Source organism: Seriola dumerili, unplaced genomic scaffold (assembly GCF_002260705.1).
Source record: "Seriola dumerili isolate Sdu_G_001 unplaced genomic scaffold, Sdu_1.0 BDQW01000177.1, whole genome shotgun sequence".
Lineage (NCBI taxonomy): Eukaryota > Metazoa > Chordata > Actinopteri > Carangiformes > Carangidae > Seriola > Seriola dumerili.
In genome coordinates this window covers 636,097-657,701 of record NW_019174432.1, presented here as the reverse complement: position 1 = coordinate 657,701, position 21,605 = coordinate 636,097, and the positions used below count along the sequence as shown (strand labels likewise).

Here is a 21,605-nt window from a genome sequence, read left to right as displayed (position 1 = left end):
GGAGGAAGCTGATTAACAGCACTTGTCAAGAAATAAAGCCTTCGTGTGCTTTGTTGCAAATTCTCTTTATATAAATTACACAGTGTTAATTTTGATATTATGCCAAAATATTCTTGTATTTACTCACTTGTGCGTGTGTGTTATTTTGTCCTTTGTGATATGGCACATAATTACACTGATCAGACAATCTGCTATCTTTGCATGTATCATAGTCAGACAAGTGGAAGAGAGGGTTTCCCATTCCTAAAATGAAGAGCACTTCAGGGCCAGCCTTGGTGGATTTGTCTGACATCTGAAGTGTGGAAATTGAGCTTGCATTTGGTGAAGGGGGCTGTTTGCTTGCGCAATGTACTTTGGAGTTTGTTCTGTAACATCCTTTGCGTGAAATAAGAAGAAAACTTCATTTTAGCCAATGAGACAATGAGATCACTTCAATGAGTTAAAAGATTGAAGGCATCTTCATTTTAATGAAACACTGTCAGACATTGGAGAACATTAAGAAATGATGATGTTTCTAATTTGTTTTTATTTTCGAGATTGAACCACTACTATGAGCTAGCACCTGCTGGACGCATGAAACGTACTTGAACATCACACTTGGCTTAGAAAAATCTAAATGGACATAACAGGCCTTGATCATTGAAATGTCAGACTATTTTCCTGAGGTGTCACTTTGTTTGTTTTACATGTGGCACATTGTCAGAATACATCACTGCTCTCCAAGTGGCATAAATACAGACGGGTCACAAATTAAAGGAAAAATGATCGGAGAAACAGGATTACATGCCCCCATCCATAGAAATTTTGTGACTCATATGCTGTGGCCTTCATAGTCATCTCAACCCAACTGAACACCTATGGGAGTTTTTCAGCTCTCTACCTCCGTCATCCCTCCAGTAGAGTTCAGACACTTGTAGAATCAATGCCAAAGTTCTGGTGGCACGTGGTAGTTTTTCCTTTAACTTGTCACCCGTCTGTAGCTCATATCTGCAGCACACCATGCATGGTGACTTTCATATCAGAACTGTCTTATTGAATTTTCTTTTTATGTTGTATAGGAGGTTGCTAACAAGATGGCCTTAGACACCAGGAAGACTTCCTCCCTTTGGAAAGACCAGGCGCTAGTGGAGATCAACATTGCTGTTCTCTACAGCTTCCAGGTAGGTGCACCTTTAAGTTTATATACTAGATTTAAAGTAATACTACACCAAAACAGATCCTATTAATCTCAAACGCTTGTCCCCCGTTCTGGGGCTCTGAAAAGCTTGTAGCTTGATTCTTGAGTCATTTTGGATTCACAGCTGTTCTAATTGATCACATTTCAAAGGGGGAAAAGAAAATATCCATATAAACATCACTTCTTAGATTCGATCACTTCTCCAGCATTTTGCACTTCTTCTCTGTTCATTTGAATGCTCACTATGTCCTAAACACTTACATTTTTGCCAAAATACAATTAAAAATACATATAGTCAGATCTACCACAGGTAGCAGTATCATTTTAAGTATAATCTTGAAATGAAGCCAAACTAAACATAGAAACCTACATTTTACCACTTTAATGTTATAGCTGTCTACCACAGTGTTCCCCTAATTTTTTCAGCAGTGGTGCTGTGCGTCCGTGACACCGTATTTACACGTTGGTTGAGGAATAGCTTACAATGACCTTAGAATCGCTTTTGACACTTGAAGGGCTCAGGAGGCCTAGATATAATTTCACTAACAAGATGAGTGTACAGGAAAATGTTACACCAATTTAGTTTGTACCTCTTCATAGTTGGCATTAGGGATGTCACGATACCAGAAATTTAGTAGTCGATACCAATACCAGTGAAATTCCATGATTCTTGATACCTATTTCGATACCAAAGAAAACAAACAAAAAAAAAACACACACAATAAATTCCATGTACTTTCTCTTTCACTCCTTTATTGAAAAATACGGATAAAAAAACAAAGAAAAGTGGCATGTAGCCTTCAAGTATTTAAAGCAAACAATACTTTGCTAAAATATAAGCAGTAAACTTTTTATTGCACAGCATTATTTCAACTGTGGTTTGGAAAGTGCGAAGGCACCGTTTACAAACGGGCTTTTGCGGGTCTATAATCAACCTCTCATCATCCGCCTCCAAAGAAAAATATTTCCATACGCAACTCTTCTGGCTTTTTCTTTCGACGAGCCGAGGCGCTGCAGCTGGGACAAGTTGTGTGCCTGAACTTGTCGCCATCTTCCATTTGTAATCGCGGCTAGACTGCAGCCTAGTAGTGGACGTTCCTCATCCTCCCTTGGGCAGAGGCAGAGCATGTGCCGGAGAAACTGTGCTTAAATGTTGGCACAGTTGCAAATGTTGCCAGTGATGCAGTAATTAGTGTTAATGTTCTTTTACGCATGTTTTTGGTAGATTACTGTCACTTTTGCACCATGAGATAAGTTGCTCAGACAGTTAATGACATCCTGCTTGTGCACAATGAGACCTGATCCCTCATTCAACTGTCTCCCTCATAGGATGTCAATCTTATGTTACTTCCTAAGAGGGTGAATATCAATCTCATCACTTGTCAGTAATTTTGGTACCTTTGATACCACGAAAAAACAGGTACCGTCCCGTTTTTTGCCACGTGTATGATCTGGATATTGATAAAAAAGTATTTTCATTAGTAGCAAAATTATTTGTGCCAGTTTTGAGAAATTAAACATATTTTGAAGTATGGGCCTCAGCTCCCGATGAACGTCCAAATGACTCCAAAGTGGTGACTCATTTGTTTGCACATCATTTATGCAGGCAAAACAAACATTGTTGCTTCATTAATTCTCAAGTAATGAGCATGACACATCAGATAAATAAATTGTGATAATTTGAGAAATAATGAAGCACGGATGTTTGTGTGGTTTGCATAAATGTGCACAAGCAAGGTGAAAACAAATTGGGGTGTTAAACTGGGACTGACATAATTTCTCAAAAATGGTTTGAGCACAGATTTCTATTTTGTGTGCACAAACGAACTGAAATAGTTTTATACATGTTCGGATCACATGGGCTGCCAACCTCACAGAGGTGCAATGTCGGCACAAGGTTTGGTAGTATTCCCTACATACTATCTGTTTAGTTAGACTCCCAACCTGAGTAATTAATGTGAAATGTAAAGGTAATAGGTAATAGGCTGTATAAAAGAAAATACATAATTGACATATTTTTCTATTTCTAGTCATGCAAAGTGACCATAGTAGACCATCACTCAGCTACTGAGTCTTTCATGAAGCACATGGAGAATGAGTACCGGGTGCGAGGCGGCTGTCCTGGAGACTGGGTGTGGATTGTGCCTCCCATGTCAGGAAGTATCACACCAGTTTTCCACCAAGAAATGCTCAACTACCGCCTCACCCCGTCCTTTGAGTACCAGGTGAGAAGAGTAGTCATGTGATCATGAATCACCCATTTCATTAGCTATGTGTAAAAAATAATCCTAATCTGGAAAACTAAAGCATCAAGGGACATTTTCCCTCAGGATGAATTCACCAACAGGCAGAGATACTACTAACTGCCCTAACATTTGCTTCAGTAGACCATAATGCAATTCATGGGATTTTGTGTTTTTGGCAGAGGGCATCAACACAATTATAGACATGCTCTCATGATTACAAATTAGTTGGCTGCCAAGCTATATTAAGGAAGTCATTAAAGGAAATTAAAGTTGGAAATCATTACCTGGAGTGGAAGTAGATGAGGCACATTAAAGGAAAGTGTGTACAGCAAGTAGTGAATTAAAACTCCACTGTACCAAGTAACTTCTGGAAAACACTTTGCTGACGATATCTCAGTATCTTGGAATGGATTTTAACTTCATGCAAAGACATCGCCTGAACCCTGTTTCCTTTTTCCTCATGCAAAAGCCTGATCCTTGGAATACCCATGTTTGGAAAGGAGTCAATGGGACGCCCACAAAGAAGAGAGCCATTGGATTCAAGAAGCTTGCCAAGTGAGTATGCACTCACACAGAAACATTAGACAAAAACAATGCAATGCAATTGTTTTAATTTAGTGATGCTGTTTCTTCCTGCATTTATAGACTTCTTGAAATGTCAAAGGTAATGCGCTGTAGGATGTGTGTGTGTGTGTATGTGTGTGGTAATTTAACGGCCAAACATGTAATCAATTTCCTGACAGACACATGGGAAGGAAGCTGGTGTGCTCAGTGGTAAAACTCTTTTAATCAACCCCTCTGGGAGTAATCAGAGCTTTGTCAGTGTTTTGTCTGTGTGTGCATGCACTCACACGTGTGTGTGCTCTGCTATTAATATAATTGCCTTGAGGATATGACAAGCTAAGGTAATCACAATTGTCACGAATCTGCTACCTTAACATAATGTCAGCTGCGTGCTGAAGTGAGCCTTACCACTGCAGCCTCCATTGCCAATTTCCATGGCTCAGTAACAAATGTTTTACCTGATGTATCAGCATGAGGGAGTCTCCTAAGTCCTTGCAGAAGATTAAATGTTGCAAACTGTGACCTCGAATCACTAGTCCTTTGTTTTCCGTGCATCTTACTCTCTCACTGTTTGTCTCCCTTCACCTCTGCAGGGCTGTGAAGTTTTCGGCCAAGCTCATGGGCCAGGCCATGGCCAAGAGGGTGAAAGCCACCATACTCTTTGCCACCGAGACGGGCAAATCGCAAGATTATGCCAAAACTCTCTGTGAAATCTTCAAGCACGCGTTTGACGCAAAGGTACGCTTGCTCCCGCCTTGCATCATCTTATCCGAAAGTTTAACAGGAGCCGGTGTGTCATTGTACCAACATCTAATTGAAAAAGGAGGAATTCAAAGACATCATTCCTACATCCTACCTAGCCCCCACCCATCCCTCTCTCAGCTCTCTGGCTCACGAAGTCAAGCAGATGCCAGCTGAGTACAGGCGATGAGAGGGTAGAAGAAGAAGAAGAAGAAAGTGTGTCTTTTCTTCTTCTCTCATGCAGTAAAGTGCCACGGGTCGGAGGCAAGATTTATCCGCCGAAGCGTTTAGCAGTGCAGTAGTTTAAGACAAGATCCTGCAGCACCCCTGGCTGTGCAAATCTGTTCGAAAAAAAAAAAGAGGGAAAAAAAAAAAACAACCAAACCATGCTGCTCGCAATCATACACTCTGTGCTTTTCCTCCAGGTCATATCTTATTCTCCCTTCTTGCTTTTCCACTGTGATCAATCACACAAGAAGAGATTCATGCATGCTGAGAGTGGGTGTGTGTAGATGGATAGCAGGGCAGATGTGAACGCCTAGGGGACAAATCTTTGTTGTCGTGGGGCTAAAGCCCAGTTTTTTTTCTTCACGCTTTTGGTTGGGTGTCTATGTGTGTGTGTGTGTGTGTGTGTGTGTGTGTAAGTGTGTTTGTGTGTGTGTGTGTGTGTGTGTGTGTGTGAGAGAGAGAAATGCAAGCGCGGTCCATAGCGGACAAACACCATCATGTTGAGTGGTATGCATCATGGACGCTCGTTGTGTGGCAGCAGCATATTATCATCTCGTTAGAGGCGAGGACAGAGTGGTCATTACAACCTCCTCCTCTGCCAACGGCTGTGTGTTCAGCCCTAATTTATATGCTCAAGTCATCTGTCGTGTGCAGTGTGTGTCTAGGAGACGAGAGCGAGATAAAGACTACACCATGTATGTGGGGGGATAAGATTCACTCAGCATTAAGGTTTTTTTTTTTTTTTTTTTTAGGTCATGTCAATGGATGAATATGATGTGGTGGATCTGGAGCATGAGACGCTGGTGTTAGTGGTGACCAGCACATTCGGCAACGGTGATCCACCTGAAAATGGAGAGGTACATCTGTTATATTTAACAACTGTAGTTCATTGTGCGCAGGACAGATGTGCAGATTACCAATTGTTCTTTTGTTGCTGTAGAAATTTGGAGCTGCCTTAATGGAGATGCGCCACCCAACATCCAACACAGAAGACAGAAAGTGGGTTTAGTCCCTCAACTCGCCTGTCTTTGTATCCGTGCATGTCAGTTTCCATCTTTCATTTTCCTTGAGTTACACAACTATGTGTCTCATCTCTCTGCCTTTGCTTCCTGTCCAGGAGCTACAAGGTCCGTTTCAACAGCGTGTCCTCCTACTCTGACACTCGCAAGTCCTCCAGCGATGAGCCAGAAACCAGAATCAACTTTGAGAGCACCGGACCTCTCGCTAATGTCAGGTAAACAAAACCAGACTAGAACATATCAAACAGTCATGAGGAGTTTATGTGATCGAGTTTGACTAAAAAAATGATACACTTATAAACAAGAACAAGATACAAGTAGCCACTTTCCCATCAGGCTTTTTTTCCCACTAACACAATGATATGAAATATAAAAGTTAAAAATGTTCGTAATTTTACAACATGCTCACATCATACTTAACTAACAATTAACAAAATCTCCAAATTTAATTAATTTATTCAGTGAATTAAATTTTCATTCTCACCCAGAACATACTCTATGAGAGAGTGGGTTTCTTCCTCTGTGAAACTGTTTTGGGGACAAATCTTATTGCAGTGGACAGTTTGCTGATTTGTTAAAGAAGAGCAGACAACAGAAATTTTCCTCAAACTTGAATCTGATGTGGGCTGACTGCCTCACAGCAAGAACAGCAGAACTTGTCTGCTCTCAGAGGAGCAGTCTATATCATGTTTACATCACTCTGAAACAAGGCGGGACAAGTATTCGTAAATCGTCAGCTGTTTTTCAACTGTTTGGGCCTTCTGGAGAGGTAAGAAAGGGCGAGCTTGGAACGTGGGTTACGGTGGCGGCAGTTTGCGAATGTGTGTGTGTTTGTGTTTTTCTTTTTTAACACCACCTGCCTCTCTATCTTTGTCTCTTTCTTCATGTGTTTCTGTGTGTGTGTCTCTCTGTTTAGGTTCTCAGTGTTTGGCCTTGGCTCCAGGGCCTACCCACACTTCTGCGCCTTTGCCCACGCTGTGGACACGCTGTTTGAAGAGCTGGGGGGGGAACGCATCCTACGCATGGGAGAGGGAGATGAGCTGTGTGGCCAGGAGGAGTCATTCAGAACCTGGGCCAAGAAGGTTTTTAAGGTCGGTTTCTTGGGCTAGGACCCTTTGGGCTTGGTTTAGTTACATTTTTCCCTTTAGTTCATGATTGGCATGTCGGTGACTTCTCATGGCTTGGTTTTGACATTAATATGGTCCCCTGTTTTCCACAACAGCATGTATTAAAGGTGCAATAATGTATAAAGTGAGATTCCCTTGTCTTTTTTGATTATAAAGCAGGTCTAGGTTCTATACTAATACTTTGAAAGTATCAAAGTGCCCAGTCCACAGAGAAATGCTCACGGCCTGTATTCAGAAACGACCTCAAAATGATTCATCAGGACTTCATCAGTAACTTTGTCAGCCATGCCCCCAGCACGGCCCACTTGGACCCAACATCCAGCATTCCAGGATTTGGTTTCTCTGAGTGTTTTCGTGAAATCTGCTATATTTTTATTTGATCATTCAGTAAACAATCAGCAAATCAGAGAACATGCTCAAAGCCTCCTCTCTTCTGATTGGCTCACAGACCTGTTGTTTCTAGGGGTCCAGGGACATGCCTGATGTGAAACTACATTGAGATGTTTTTGGTTCTTAAAACCACAAATATATCTTCTTGGATATCAACACTTCAAATAAAATAAAATGTAAGATATGGGACCTTTAAATCAGAAATCCCTATCCCTCCTTAAAAACAACCCCAACAGTCAAGGTAGCATTTCGAAGTTGTTTGGCCGTACATGACCTTGAGGTAGTGAAGACAGCCCTACTTAGCGTGCAGGAGACCGTTCTCCAAATCCTTTGCTATTCCTGTGCGATGCTCTCCTGCTGCTGTAGGTGTGAAGGGACGCTTTGAATAATGGTCGTGTTCTTTCCCGTGGCTGTGTTGTTATATGTCAAGGCTGCCTGTGACGTGTTCTGTGTTGGCGATGATGTGAACATCGAGAAGGCCAACGACTCTTTGATCAGCAACGACCGCAGCTGGAAGAAGAGCAAGTTCCGCCTGACCTACACAGCCGAGGCCCCGGCCCTCACAGAAGGTAAATAAACAACCTTGTGGGAGCTGAGTGATGAACTATTGAATGGTGCCTTGATATGAAAGGGTATAAGCAGATATAAGAAGCAGAGGGGCAGTAGGGTTATTGATCAAGACCATTGGCTCAGAGAAAAATACTCTAATTTAATTGATAATTTTAAGTTATCTAATTTAGATAAATTAGTTAGGTAATTATAGCACTTTCAGTGAGATATGGATTGAGATAAAGATCGAGATATCTCTGTTACTTTAGCCTAACCTTACTGATATACGTGGGGTGGACAAAATAATAGAAACACCTGTCAGTATAATACTATTCAATTCAACAGAGCCACAAACTACATCTTCCAAAATGATCATATGTTGAAACAACGCCACTCTAAAAATGTTTCAACAAAAACTTAACATAACCTGGATAAGAAAAGAGAAGGGTTAAACATTTTGGGAAGTGTGTTAATTCACTTTCTTGCCCAGAGTTAGATGGGAAGATCAATACCACTGGGATGTGTGGTAGTATTAAGCAAGTGCCAGAAGGCAGTTACCTTAGTTTAGCATAAAGACTAGAAGGAGGGCAAAGCAGCTATCCTGGCTGTTTTAAAGGTTTGCCTAAAGCTCTCTAATTAAGACGTTGTATTGTTGTTTGTTCAATACATAGTGTTTCTAGTCTTTATTCTAAGCTAAGCTACTCACCTCCTGGTGCTTGCTCTGTATTTAATGTACAAACAAGGAGGGGTATCGATCTTCTCATCTAGAATCTCTCTCAGAAAGAAATAAAATTGCTGTATTTTCCAATAAATTCAAGTGTTCTTTTAATAAAAACAAGATCGGTGGTTCTCAAAGTGGGCTCCGGGGACCCACAGTGTGTGAGGATATTCCTAGGGTTTCCAGCAAAAAGGGGAATAATTAATTTTCACTATAATTCCATCCATAAGTAACACAGTGACAGGATGTGTGACTATTTTAGTCATGTGTTTCAAACACTTTCTGTAATAAAACATCTTATCAGATGGGAGTCTGTGGTCTAATTAGTGTCATTTTAGGGGTCCTTGATGTAAAAGGTTTGAGAACCACTGCTGTAAATAACTATTATTTTAGACAAAAATAATGTAAATGTTACGTATGTGATGTAATTTGTTTTCTGTCTGGCAACAGCATTATACACTGTTCACAAGAAGAAGGTCTCTGGAGCAAAGATGCTGGAATCTCAAAACTTACAAAGTCCAAAATCCAAGTAAGAGTATACTTACACATGAAATACTTTCACAGGAAAAGATTTGATACATATTTTTCTTATTTTGGTATAACTGGGTGTAATTTGTAAAATAATGTTGAACTGATCTAATGCACTCTTCTGGTGTCCAACTCCTTCATTCTGTTTACTGTGATGTGTGAACTAAATGGAACAGACTGAAAATGCTGCAGCGCTGTTCCCTAAATCTCTGATGTCTTTTGCAGTCGCTCTACCATATTTGTGCGGCTCCACACAAACAACCACGACAGCCTGAGCTACCATCCCGGCGACCATCTGGGCATCTTCCCTGGCAACCACGAGGACCTGGTTACAGCTCTCATAGATAAACTGGAGGATGCTCCGCCTGTCAATCAGATTGTCAAAGTGGAGTTCCTGGAGGAGAGGAACACTGCCCTAGGTAGGTGATGCTATTAGCAACGTCACGCTACTTTGCGTTGTACAGTAGGCGTGAAATCAGGAGGTGCTGCGGTTTAAAATCTGGGCATGATGTCAAAATCAAAACATGAATAAGAAACAGTCTCTGCAGCCTCATTAGACACCGTTAAGTCACACTTCAGCGAGGTATCTGTGCCCAGAAATCTTTCAGTGAAGCTGCATATTGGCAAACAGTTGTGGTGACACTAGGTGACTTAAGTGAGATTTTCACTGTGACTGTAAAGCAATGTGTTTCTTAAACACAGTATGTGTGCTTCAAAATTTTCCTTGACAAATAAAGCCATTCTTGGTAATAGCTTGTTAAGCTTCCTGCTTTCTTGTGTTGCTATCGGCTACCACACTAGCCTAGACACAATGAATGGTTTATTACATATTATAATATAAGTGTAAGCAATTATAATTAATCATATTAAGCATCTAAGACTGGTGTATTAATTTGATTAATGAATATTTGATAACACAGTATAGCAAAGCCTTGACAGTTTATGATGACGTGATTATACACATGAACAAATCACGTACAAATAATACCAAGCGTGTTTAAAGAGGTTGAGAAATATCATTAGGTAACAGATGCTTCATATGAGGAATAACAGTTGTTGACAAATGCATTAACAAACACTTTAAAATGCCTTATATCTGCTTACAACTGTCTTAGACTGTCTTACAGCGTAACCTAAACCATTTAGTAAGTGTTTACATCCTGCCTAATGTATCTCAACAGTCTTCCTTGTTAAGTTAAGGTTAAATAAAAAGATAAAATGAGAGACAACAGCTCTAATGTCACTGCATCTAGCTTTTTTTTTTTTTAAAAAAATGGTACACTGTTGTTCTGTCTCTTCAAGTCTTGATTTGTCAGTCAGCAGTGAATTTCATTTCAGCCTCTCCTTGTGATTCACAGGCCTGTTTCACAAAAGCGATTTGCAAGCACTGTTTACATGCAGATTCCAAATTGTGTCTATGTCATATTTCACAAATGGCTGTTGCTCCCAAATTGCAAATACATTTGTGTGGTCTACAGGGCTTTGGCATGCTCATGTAGGCAAGTATAGAGTTTGTTTGGATTAGTTCAGTGTGAATTAAACAGGAGAGGAAACGATCTCATGTTCCAAAAAGCAGCTTGCATGAAACAGGCTCTGAGCTGATATAACAGGTGTAGTTTTACCATAGAAATTCATGTTGTGTGTGGTTTTTATTTCATTTTTTTGGCCGCTTTGGTCCAGCAGACCAGACGCAGAGCAACATTAGCTTTGGTTTGGAGTTCTGTTGACAGAAACAGATGTAAGTCTCCTCTTAGCTCGGTTTTAGCCTCAACCAACTCCTGAGAAAAACATCTGGCTCTTTAGCAGTAAATGCTCCACTATGTCTGCAGTTTGGTGCTGTACAGGTTGTGAATGCTTAGTTTGTCGGTGCGTTTTCCCAGTAAACTATGACAGCGTCTTCGGGCTTCTTCTGGGTTTTTTTTTCTCATTAATTTACCACCACCAACTGCAGAGTTGGGTGATAATTATCTGTGGGATTATTACTAAAACCATTCCCTGTCTTGTTATACATAGTCATTTAAAAACAGGTTGTTTTTTTATAAAATATGAATTAATTCAACTTTAACTCTCTTCTTTAGGTGTAATCAGCAACTGGACAAATGAGACTCGTATCCCTCCCTGCACCATCTACCAGGCCTTCCAGTACTTCTTGGACATTACCACCCCACCAAGCCCTGTGCTGCTGCAGCAGTTCGCTGCTCTGGCAACCAATGACAAACAGAAAAAGAAACTAGAGATCCTCAGTAAGGTAAATTCACTTAGTCTTCAGCATTATCATTAACACTGACCTTTAGAATTATTGAGCTGCTGCTTCACTGAGCGCTTAGCTCAGTTCGTGACCAGCCACATAAGGGATTTGCAATACATGTGCGTAGGCTTTATCCAAAAATATACTCTCTCTTTTTGCCATTTTAAAGCCAAATGTATGCAGACATTTTTTTTATTAGGACACTTTTAAACGCACAGTTTTATAAAAAAAAAAGTCACCATGTGTTTAAGGCACAACAGTAACCAACACATTCATCATGTTTGCTATCAAAATATGGGCGATAGTTTTCTGTGTCTGAAAGCCGATTTGATGCACTTTGCACCGATGGAAATACATACAGTAGGAGTGAGCTGGCGCCAAATTAAAGCCGTTGATCGTTCTAACCCAGAGCCATTCCCCCTTGCAGTGCCTCCCACAATTCACTCTCCATTTTTGTCAATGTGTGGAAAAGGCTGGCTGAGGCCAAGCAGTGACTCATATGCTCATACATCGAATCATTGTCACCAAAGCAAGAGGAAAAGATGGAATGGCTCCTGAATTCAGAAAAAGAGACACTACAGTAGAATCAGCGCTGCAGATCAGTTTTATTTTTGTATGTGCTAAATCTCCAGCTCATGCAGGACTGAAGCAGCGTCTCTCTGACTTTTCTAATCCTCTTTTTTTCGTTCACAGATTCTCATTATAAGCATTAGAGGACACTCAAGCTGTTCTGTTTTCAAAAACTGAAATGATTAAACAAAAATGATGTTACAAATCTATCAACAATTTCTCAAACAAACGAATAATATCACTCTATGAAGAGTCCCACTGCCCCATCTGTTTATCAAGGTTGAAGAACACAGGCCCAAAAGTGCTTTTGCTGTTAAAAATGTATGGTTCTTCAGACAGTGCTCAGGGTGGAGACAACGCCAGGCCTCATAATGGGCACTGTGTCGCTCATTAGCGACTTGAGAACAAAGCAAAACTCAAAGTTTTTTTAGCCTGGTGGCAGTTCTCTAAATTCATCCCATCCAAATGTCACTGATGACACACAAAAACAGTTGGGCAGTGAACGGTGAATGGCTCTGCTTGTGGCTGCCTCCTGCTCTCCAGTCAGAAATGTTTACAGATCTAAAAGAGGAAACCATCCTCTTTTTTTCCCGTTGTTACGGCGGTTACTTTGGTTTCTTAATTAGGATAACAAAAATTCAACAACTTACCATATCCACGTGTACTTTTCCTCGTCTTTCTCTTTGACGCCCCAGGGCTTGCAGGAGTATGAGGAGTGGAAGTGGTACAACAATCCAACACTGGTGGAGGTGCTGGAGGAGTTCCCCTCCATCCAGATGCCCTCCACTCTGCTGCTCACCCAGCTGCCCCTCCTGCAGCCTCGCTACTACTCGATCAGCTCCTCTCCAGAGCTGCACCCAGGAGAGATCCACCTCACCGTCGCTGTGGTCTCTTACCGTGCCAGAGGTAAGGACCTACTACTCATCAGGGGATCTTTTTCATATCAGGAACTTCTCTAACTGAGCTGAGCACTAAATATTAACATCTCTCCGAGGACATCAAGGCTGTGTAGGTGTAGCTGTAGGTGTTTATGGTCTTTTCTGCTGACCGGGAGGATGAACTTGAATGCTCCCATTAGGCTTTTGAGGGTCTGAAATTGGTCTCTTTATCGCTGACATTTCATATAGCCAATGTTCTTGACATTTCAGTAAAACTGCTAAATAAACTGAATCACCCCCTGTGGTTTCTAAACAGTATTTAACAGTAAGTTATTACTCAAAAAAGAAGTACAGATCCCGTATATATATACTTTTCTTTGGTTGGGTTTATGCCATGGATAAAAGGCACTGTGCTGCAGCTCTTTCAAGGTTGCTGCAAAGACTCGAAAAGTCAGATGACTCAGCCTCTCTGAAAACCCTGCGATGGCTGAAAGAAAATTGATTGGAAGTTATCTTTGAAAGCCAGTCTGCTTTTTAGGGCGGCTGGACCACGACTGTAATTACAAGGAGCGTAGATTTAGAAACACCTCAGGAAGATTCAGTATCTCTAAACAGATTCTATTTAGAGATATGGACAAAAACATAAAATGAGAGAAAACAGTGCAGGTATACCAGTCTGTATGACAATATATTAGCTGCATTTGCTACCCGGATCTCAATTTTTTTATTAAGATCAGTGCATAGTATATAACGATGCTCTTATATCTCCACCTTTGCAATTAGCATCCATTATGTCAGTCAGCAAACATTACCAGGTGCTTCTCACTATCATTTTCTCTCACATCAAGTAATGTATACTAGTACAAACATGTTACCATGATTGTATAAGCAGCAGCTGAATTACTGTAATTTTACCTTTAGAGAGAGAGAGAGGGAAAGAGAGAAAAAGAGAAATGGCCCTAGCCTTGGAAAACATGTTAGGGACACTTACACTTCTTCTGTTAGTTTGTGCACTTAAAGAGAGTGGGAGGCAGAGGGGAGAGAAAAAGGTGAAGTGTTTGTTTAGTAATCATCCCTTTCAGATGGAGAGGGACCTATCCACCATGGAGTGTGTTCATCGTGGCTCAACAGGATAGAGAAGGGGGAGATGGTGCCGTGTTTTGTCCGCGGGTAAATATCACAATGTTTTTTCCAAGGAATTTTGTTGAATGTCAGTTGAATCAGTATTGTTGCACGTTAAAGGAAAAGTTTAACATTTTGGGAAATAGTCATAATGATAAGAAGAAGAACATGGAAACCAATCTCATGTCTGCCTGCTGAATTTGAAGCTGCCGCCAGTAGCTGGCTAACTTAGCTTAGCATAAAGACTGGAAACGGGGAAACAGCTGGCCAGGCTCTCTCCAGACATAACAACAATCAGCACCTCTAAAGCTCACTAATGAAGACGTTGTTTCTTGCCTTTGTAATCTGACATTCATTGTTTGCTGGGCAACTGGTCCAAGTAATAGTCACATGTTTTTACACTATAAAGGAGACACATGTCAATTAATTAGCTATAGAGGTGCTGGTTTGCAGATTTTCTTACCTTTGCCCAGAGCCAGGCTAGCTAATTCTCCCTATTTCCAGTCTTTATGCTAAACTAAGCTAAGCAAGATTTTGTTATCTTAAGATAGCGCCAGGTTAGCTGGATCCCTACGTTTCCAGTCTTGTGACTGCTAATGGAAGATTCATATTTAGCATACAGACATGAAAGCAGTCAATGGACTCCACTTATGTAGCGCTTTACTAGCACTTTACACTACAAGCCTCATTCACCCATTCACTCACATACATGCAGTGCTTTTTCTGTTGCCCAAGGACACTGCAACATGCAGACTTAAGGAACTGGGGATCAAACCACAGACTTTCCAATTAGAGGGTGACCCTCTCTACCTCCTGAGCCACACCCAACTAATCACAGTCTGATCTAACTAAGAATGCGAATAAGCATGTTCCCCAAAACGTTAAACTGATACTTAATTTCACAAGCTTCCTTTACACTTTTAGGATATTTTTACTACATATTTATTTATTTTTGCCTACCATTTCTTTTGTTATCATTTTAGTGCACCATCATTCCAACTTCCCAAAGACAACCACGCACCTTGTATCCTGGTGGGTCCAGGAACAGGTATTGCCCCATTCAGAAGCTTCTGGCAACAGAGACTATTTGACCTTGAACACAAAGGTTGGTTTCCTCCCTCATTCCTTCGAGATGTTTATTGTTACCTTACAGAGAGGCTTTGTCGTGGAATTATAGACAAGATCTTCAATTTGATGGCTGATCATGTGAATATCCTGGGCAAGCTCATTCATTTAGTCCTCTAATTAAAATCCTGTCAAATGCACCTCCGAGTAATAAAACAGAATTAGATCAAATCCCTGTCAGAGGTTTAGATAATACAAAAAAAGAGCAGACTGTCATTTCTACATCTCCATTCAGAACAACACAGTAACTCTGCCTGTCACCTTTAAGGGATTGAATCCTGCCCCATGATCCTGGTGTTTGGTTGTCGGCAGTCCGAGATGGACCACATCTACAAGGAAGAGACCATCCAGGCCAAGAACAAAGAAGTGTTCAAGGAGCTTTACACGGCCTATTCCAGAGAACCCGGCAAACCAAAGGTACAAACACTTACCTGTCCATAAGTGTGGATGAGTCAGCTTATCACAACTCTCTTTGGACTGCTGTGTGGGTTTGAAATAAAATCACAGAGGAGAGAAAGGGCTGAATAAAAACAGCTGTGGTTATTGGGTCTGGAATACACTCACTCCAATTCACATGATTTGTTTCCACTTTATGACTTTCGACTGCAGTTCTTAAGATAACATTTTTATTATTTGGGCTCGTGCAGTCCTCTAACCTTCATGTCTCTGCCTCTTTTGCTCTTCTGAATGATTCTCGCTTTGTTTGTTTATGTTCCTGTTAGCAGTGATACTTGGTAATTGAGTTTAAAAGAAGAACTGAAGAAGTATAATTTTCCATACTCTGCAGTCTTTCAGATTGCAGTTTGCACTTGACTGATTTGTTTTCACATAGTTTCTTTTCTCACACATGACTTCTTGATGCACACTCATCATTCCTCCTTTGCCTGTCAGAAATACGTACAGGATGTACTGCGCGAGCAGCTGTCAGAGACAGTGTACCAGTGCCTGAAGGAGGAAGGAGGACACATCTACGTGTGTGGGGATGTTACGATGGCCGGAGACGTTCTCAAGACTGTCCAGCAAATCATCAAGCAGCAGGGCAGCATGAGCCTGGAGGATGCTGGCTTCTTCATCAGCAAGCTTCGTGTAAGAGAGAGAAATGGTCACCATGATGTTTACCATTAAAACCCAATAAACAGCTTGGAAAAAAGTGAGAGTGAGAGTGTCAGGAAAGAGAGGGTCACATGAGAGGTGAAATGTGATCTACAGCATTGAAGAGGTGCCATTGAGCTTGCAGTCAACCTCAGCTGAACAGACAAGGCTCTACTACACAGCTTCTTCATCTGAATATATGTAACTGAAACACAGAGCCGCTGAACAAAAGAGGGCATGTTCAGTCAGTATTTCCTGAAAAAAATAGAGGTTAACAAACACCGCCCACTGACTTAATTTCATTTGTGAATTCAAGCGTAAAAATGCTAAATATAGCCTTACACGTCATTAACACACCTGTGTGTAGTATACAAATGAAGAGATGTTTTTCAGTACTGTTCAGTGAATGGGTAAAAATGCAATGACTGCAGGCATCTGAAGACACATTTGCCAATCTACAAATGTTTAAGGAAGGGTATAAAGACAAATCTCACATCTCATTCTGTAGTGCAACATTGCATGAAGAAGAAAATAGAACACAGACAGAATTAAAAGAAAAATTAGTGTAATACTGTATATCGTGTTTATTCAAGTCTGAATACCAATAAGCAAAGCAGCTTGCTCACTTGTGTTACCTGGTGTAGTGTTTGGATTAAAAGAAATCTATATCCCTTCATCCCTTCATGCCATTGGTTACACCTGCTGTATCCATGCTCTTTAAGACTACACAGAAGAGGATAATCTGTATGCAGTGTGAATAATAATTTATAGCTCAAACATTTCTAAGTGCTCTCTAATAATATAATATGCTGTGAACTAAAAAATCTGAAATCATCAAGTATTTTATTTTTTTTCCCCTTCAGGAAAAGGCCATACCTAACAATGCTTTCAAATCAGACCTGTCATTCACTGTTTAACAATATCTATAGCAATATCCATCTCAAATATTCTCCCCTTCTCTCTCTTCCTCTCTCCCTCTACCAGGATGAGAATCGCTACCATGAGGACATCTTTGGTGTCACTCTGCGCACCTATGAGGTCACCAACCGGCTTCGTTCAGAGTCCATCGCCTACATTGAGGAGAGCAAAAAGGACTCAGATGAGTAAGTGGTTTGAGTCTTTAATTTCCAGTGTTTTACATAGGGAGTGCTGTCCTTTAAAAGGTTTTTCCTAACGACAGATTGGAGATATGAAAACATACAATCCTTTTCCCAAGGTGGGCCTGCACTTGAGTGAAACCTCAGTGGGTTGGTTCTTGTGAACCTTTTCAAATGTCAGTAATAGAGGAAAGCCCTTGGGGTCAGTACAGGTTGATCCTAAAGCTAATATGAATGTGTTCAGTAAGTTTCATGGCAATATTCTTAGTAGAGTATGAGATATCTTGCATGCAATGTTAACAGCTTGGCTTTTGTATGACTGCTTGTCAAACAGATTAATTGGGTAGTTAGCCTAGAATGAGGATCTCATACTAGTAACCCAGAAGCCAAATAGCTTTTCAATTTATTGTTGCATCCAGCCATCAAATTCTTTTTTTTTCTTCTGTTTTTTATTTTGGAATGATTTTAGGAAGGCTGCGAAATAAGAGCATAAAGATTGGCTCTTTATTTTATATTTAGCTATTTGCACCAGCTGTGCAACATTAAAGGAGCTATTTCTTTAAGTTTTGCTATTGCTACATTGCCAACATTAGCATCAACAGCTGTTTCCTTACCAGTCCAGAAGAAGCGTTTTGAGCATCAAACTTTCCTTTACTCACTGAGAGCTGTCTCCAGCAGCAGAAAGCAACGCCAATGTTAACTCTTGTCTCTACCATGGCTTTTCTTCTACTGAAGTTAGCATGCTAACAAGCTAGCCCCAGCCCATCTCGTCATTCTCTGATAGCGAAACACTGAAGTTGCCAATCTGCCATATTGCTGCTCAGAGTACGTATTATATCCTCTTGTCTTTTAAACGCAGCAATGGCTGAATCCCTCGTCAAGCAACAATCTCCACCACCTGACTCATATTTTTGTTTTTTAAAAATAGAACCTAATACATTCATTTATTTTCTTCCTTCCTTCACTGGTTCATTATTAGTCTGTCTGTCTTTTAGTGGATTTTGGGAAACATGGTAATGTCTAGTGTCCACGCACAATACATAAAACCAGTATCATTCACTTGTCTGCAGCACCGCTGAACTGTGTGGGAGTCTATGATGTGAATATCTTGTTTATTTATCTTTTTTTTACCAGAGATCCTTACAGCTGGTTAGCTCATGTTTCAGGAAAAAAGTGTTTTGGCACAGCCCATTGAGATTAATCTCGACCAGCGAGATTAGCTCTATCTCCGAGAGAATTAGTATAAGTCCAACTCCAATCTGCAGCCTGTAGTTGTCGGTGATGCTGATGTGTTATCACCCTCAGTTTCAGATGAAAACAGAGTGGGTAACCATAGAAACCCTGTGGAGAAGGGCCTTTAAACTAACAGGATTAGAGAGAGAGCGAGTGGCTCTGTTCCATTTCTGTTTTTGTTTCCGTCGTTATTTGTGCATATTCAAGATTAAACACTTCATATACCCTTGCCATGAGAGCAAAACAAGGGCCCTACATAGCCACTATGGCTCATTAAGTACCAACATAATGCATCACAGACGATGGTTCCTGTGTGGATTGTCACTTGAATTTCACATTTGGCCATCAAAGCCCCTGCTTGCTGGATGAGTAATGACTGTAACATCTCTATTCCTATGTCTCTGTTGCTCTCTGTCCATCCGTCTGTCTGTCTCTCTTTCTGTCTCTCCTTCTGTCTTTTCTTTCCCAGGGTTTTCTGCTCGTAGGTCTATGAATCGGGGGGTTTCCGACAACAACCAGTCTGGAGGACACAGCACTGCTGGTTAAAGAATACTGTGCCAATTTTTGTACTGTAAAAAATGTTTTTTTTTCTTTTCTTTTTTTTTTTTTTTTATACCACTTTAATGTTTCTGTTGGGCTCTGCGGTTTTGTCTGTAGCAAATTGGAAATGTTCTGTTCTCTGAGAATCTGTTTTGCTTGTTGATGATACTTCCAAAAATTATAAATTGATCATTTTGATTCATAATGTGTGCACCTAGTGTAATGACCTGCCTCATTGTGAATGCATGACCAAGACAAGAATATACTCAACAAATATAATATACTCTGTGTTATTGTTAAAGTAAAAAGGCTTTTATTGAGGTTTTATATTTGCAAGGAAATGTGCGGCGTTGATAACAAACAGACATTTCTGATTTCAGGAAGGAATGAGGGCTGATCTAATTTATTTGGGCTGTTGTTTTTATTTATTTATTTATTTCACATTAAAGGCTAAAGACTCAGACAAAGTTAGAAATGTGAAAGTTGTACAGGCATGCAGATGGATTGTCATATGGACAGGTCACCCTGAATTATGAAAACAGCGATTCTGCCACAGCCTCAACAAACATATTATCTAGCTCTTCACTGGCAATCCATCAAAATGCATCAGCCTCTGTGCCAGCTCTCCTCTTATTGGCCTGTCCATTCTCTCAACATCATAATCTCATGTGTCCCAGCTGGCACTTGCCCACCCACAGCAGCTTCATAGGAATGTGGAGGGCAGACACTAAAGAGGAGATGTGAACCTGTGTTACTGCATGTTAAAATAAACTCCAGCTATTAGGAAATACAGACTTCTTCAGGGCTCTCAGGTTCTATTGAATTATAGATGATTATTCAATATATCATACTGACGTTTTCAGAAACTATGCTTGTTCTCTTTTCTCGCTGAGAGTTAGATGAGAGAATCGAGGCCACTCTTGTGTCTGTACGGTAAACATGAAGCTACAGGCAGCAGTCGGTCAGCAGGCGTTCACACCGAAAAAAAGCCCTGCAGGGATGCGTTGGTGGGGGCGTGTTGTTTCAGGTACCAGTGAGACAAGCCAGGAAGTCCAGTTTGAAAAACTGATCGGTGAATCTGAAGGTTTATCAAACACCAAAACACTGCACAGCTTTTACAATATTAAGAGACAGAATTACAGGAACTGCATGAAAAGTTGAACCAGCTTCAATATCTCCTTACCACTGCCCTAAATATTAACACATTATATCTTGTTTGTTTAAGTCATACAAAGACCAGTGGAAAAACAACACATTGTGGTTTAACAGGAGTTTATGTGCCAGACTTTTTCTCGTCTGGAGGCAGGAAGTCAGTCTTTCCAGTCTTTATAGATGTAACCCTCATGTAAAACTGCAATTTTCACACATTGGTTTTTGTGCAGATTAAACAAACAAGATGTAATGTGTGAATTAATGAGCTTTAGATTTGATGGTAGGAAGCTTTTATTAGCCTTGGAATGAGTTAGCTGTTTCCCCCCTGTTTGCAGTTCTCGTGCTGAGCTAAGCTAACTGGCTTACATTAACCATACAAACACAATATTGGAATTGATCTTCTCACCTTACTATCAGCAAAATAGCAAATTATCTTTTTTTTTTTTTTTCCTGAAGATGTCAAACTACTCATTTAAAAATGAAGTCTCTCTGATGGAGAAAACATTAAGGGAAGCAAAAAAGATCTATGCTAGCACTCTGTGCTGCACAGATCACATCTGACAGCTGTCAACTTCGTCACCTACTGAGCTTTTAAAATTTGCATGTGTCAGCATCATAACTCCTCTGCCTCTTGCCTTACATTAACTCTGCTCCTGCCTACACACACCACGCTCAGTCTCTCTTTTGTCTCTCTGCATGATTTTCTTTTCTTTTTTTTTTTTTTGCAACCCTGCGGCTCACATGCCACTCTTTCACTGTGACCTGACACCTGATCAGTAGCATCAGCATGCATGTGTGTGTGTGTGTGTGTGTGTGTGTGTGTGTTTGTGTGCCATATCAATCATCATAAGTGTGTGCATCTCGGTATGAGTGGGTGTAAACATGCATGTGCTCAGGTGTATGTTTCTGCTTGTTGTCTGTTACCTTGTCAAAGTGGTCAGATTTTAAAATGAGTATGAATTAGCTTCTCTGCAATTCACACAAGCCTGCAAAATCTAATCTGACAGATGGTGTTTTTCTAACAGGAAACACATGGCCACATGGCTTTGAGTTTTGATCTCAGCAGTTCAGTCCTATTGTTACAAGTTCCAGTGAAGTTTTTTCATCCGGAGACGAGAGACGAGGGCGCTGCCGCTGTGGTCATTTGCCGCTTTCCAATGAGTCAGGGTTGTAATTTGAATATATTTGTGCAGGGGCTCCATTGTTTATTGACACCCTCTCTCTGCAGTAACCTGTGGCTTTTCTTGTCAACTTCTTGAGT

The 21,605-nt window shown here is 40.6% G+C and overlaps 1 protein-coding gene across 1 annotated transcript in view; it reads left to right on the top strand.

Annotated features, from left to right (window-relative positions):
• The window catches only part of nos1 (nitric oxide synthase 1), a 36,250-nt gene extending 17,037 nt beyond the window's left edge, over positions 1-19,213 (top strand). Inside the window, exons 10-28 of the mRNA XM_022752762.1 lie at positions 1,059-1,160; positions 3,208-3,402; positions 3,893-3,978; positions 4,581-4,725; positions 5,709-5,813; positions 5,897-5,955; positions 6,074-6,190; positions 6,892-7,066; positions 7,923-8,061; positions 9,210-9,288; positions 9,513-9,706; positions 11,366-11,535; positions 12,801-13,011; positions 14,066-14,153; positions 15,089-15,210; positions 15,499-15,647; positions 16,122-16,316; positions 17,307-17,425; positions 19,122-19,213. Of these exons, the coding sequence (XP_022608483.1) occupies positions 1,059-1,160; positions 3,208-3,402; positions 3,893-3,978; positions 4,581-4,725; positions 5,709-5,813; positions 5,897-5,955; positions 6,074-6,190; positions 6,892-7,066; positions 7,923-8,061; positions 9,210-9,288; positions 9,513-9,706; positions 11,366-11,535; positions 12,801-13,011; positions 14,066-14,153; positions 15,089-15,210; positions 15,499-15,647; positions 16,122-16,316; positions 17,307-17,425; positions 19,122-19,137 (2,466 nt within the window). The 3' untranslated portion in view covers positions 19,138-19,213. The remainder of the gene's footprint in view (positions 1-1,058; positions 1,161-3,207; positions 3,403-3,892; positions 3,979-4,580; positions 4,726-5,708; positions 5,814-5,896; positions 5,956-6,073; positions 6,191-6,891; positions 7,067-7,922; positions 8,062-9,209; positions 9,289-9,512; positions 9,707-11,365; positions 11,536-12,800; positions 13,012-14,065; positions 14,154-15,088; positions 15,211-15,498; positions 15,648-16,121; positions 16,317-17,306; positions 17,426-19,121) is intronic.
• The last annotated feature ends 2,392 nt before the right edge of the window (positions 19,214-21,605 follow it).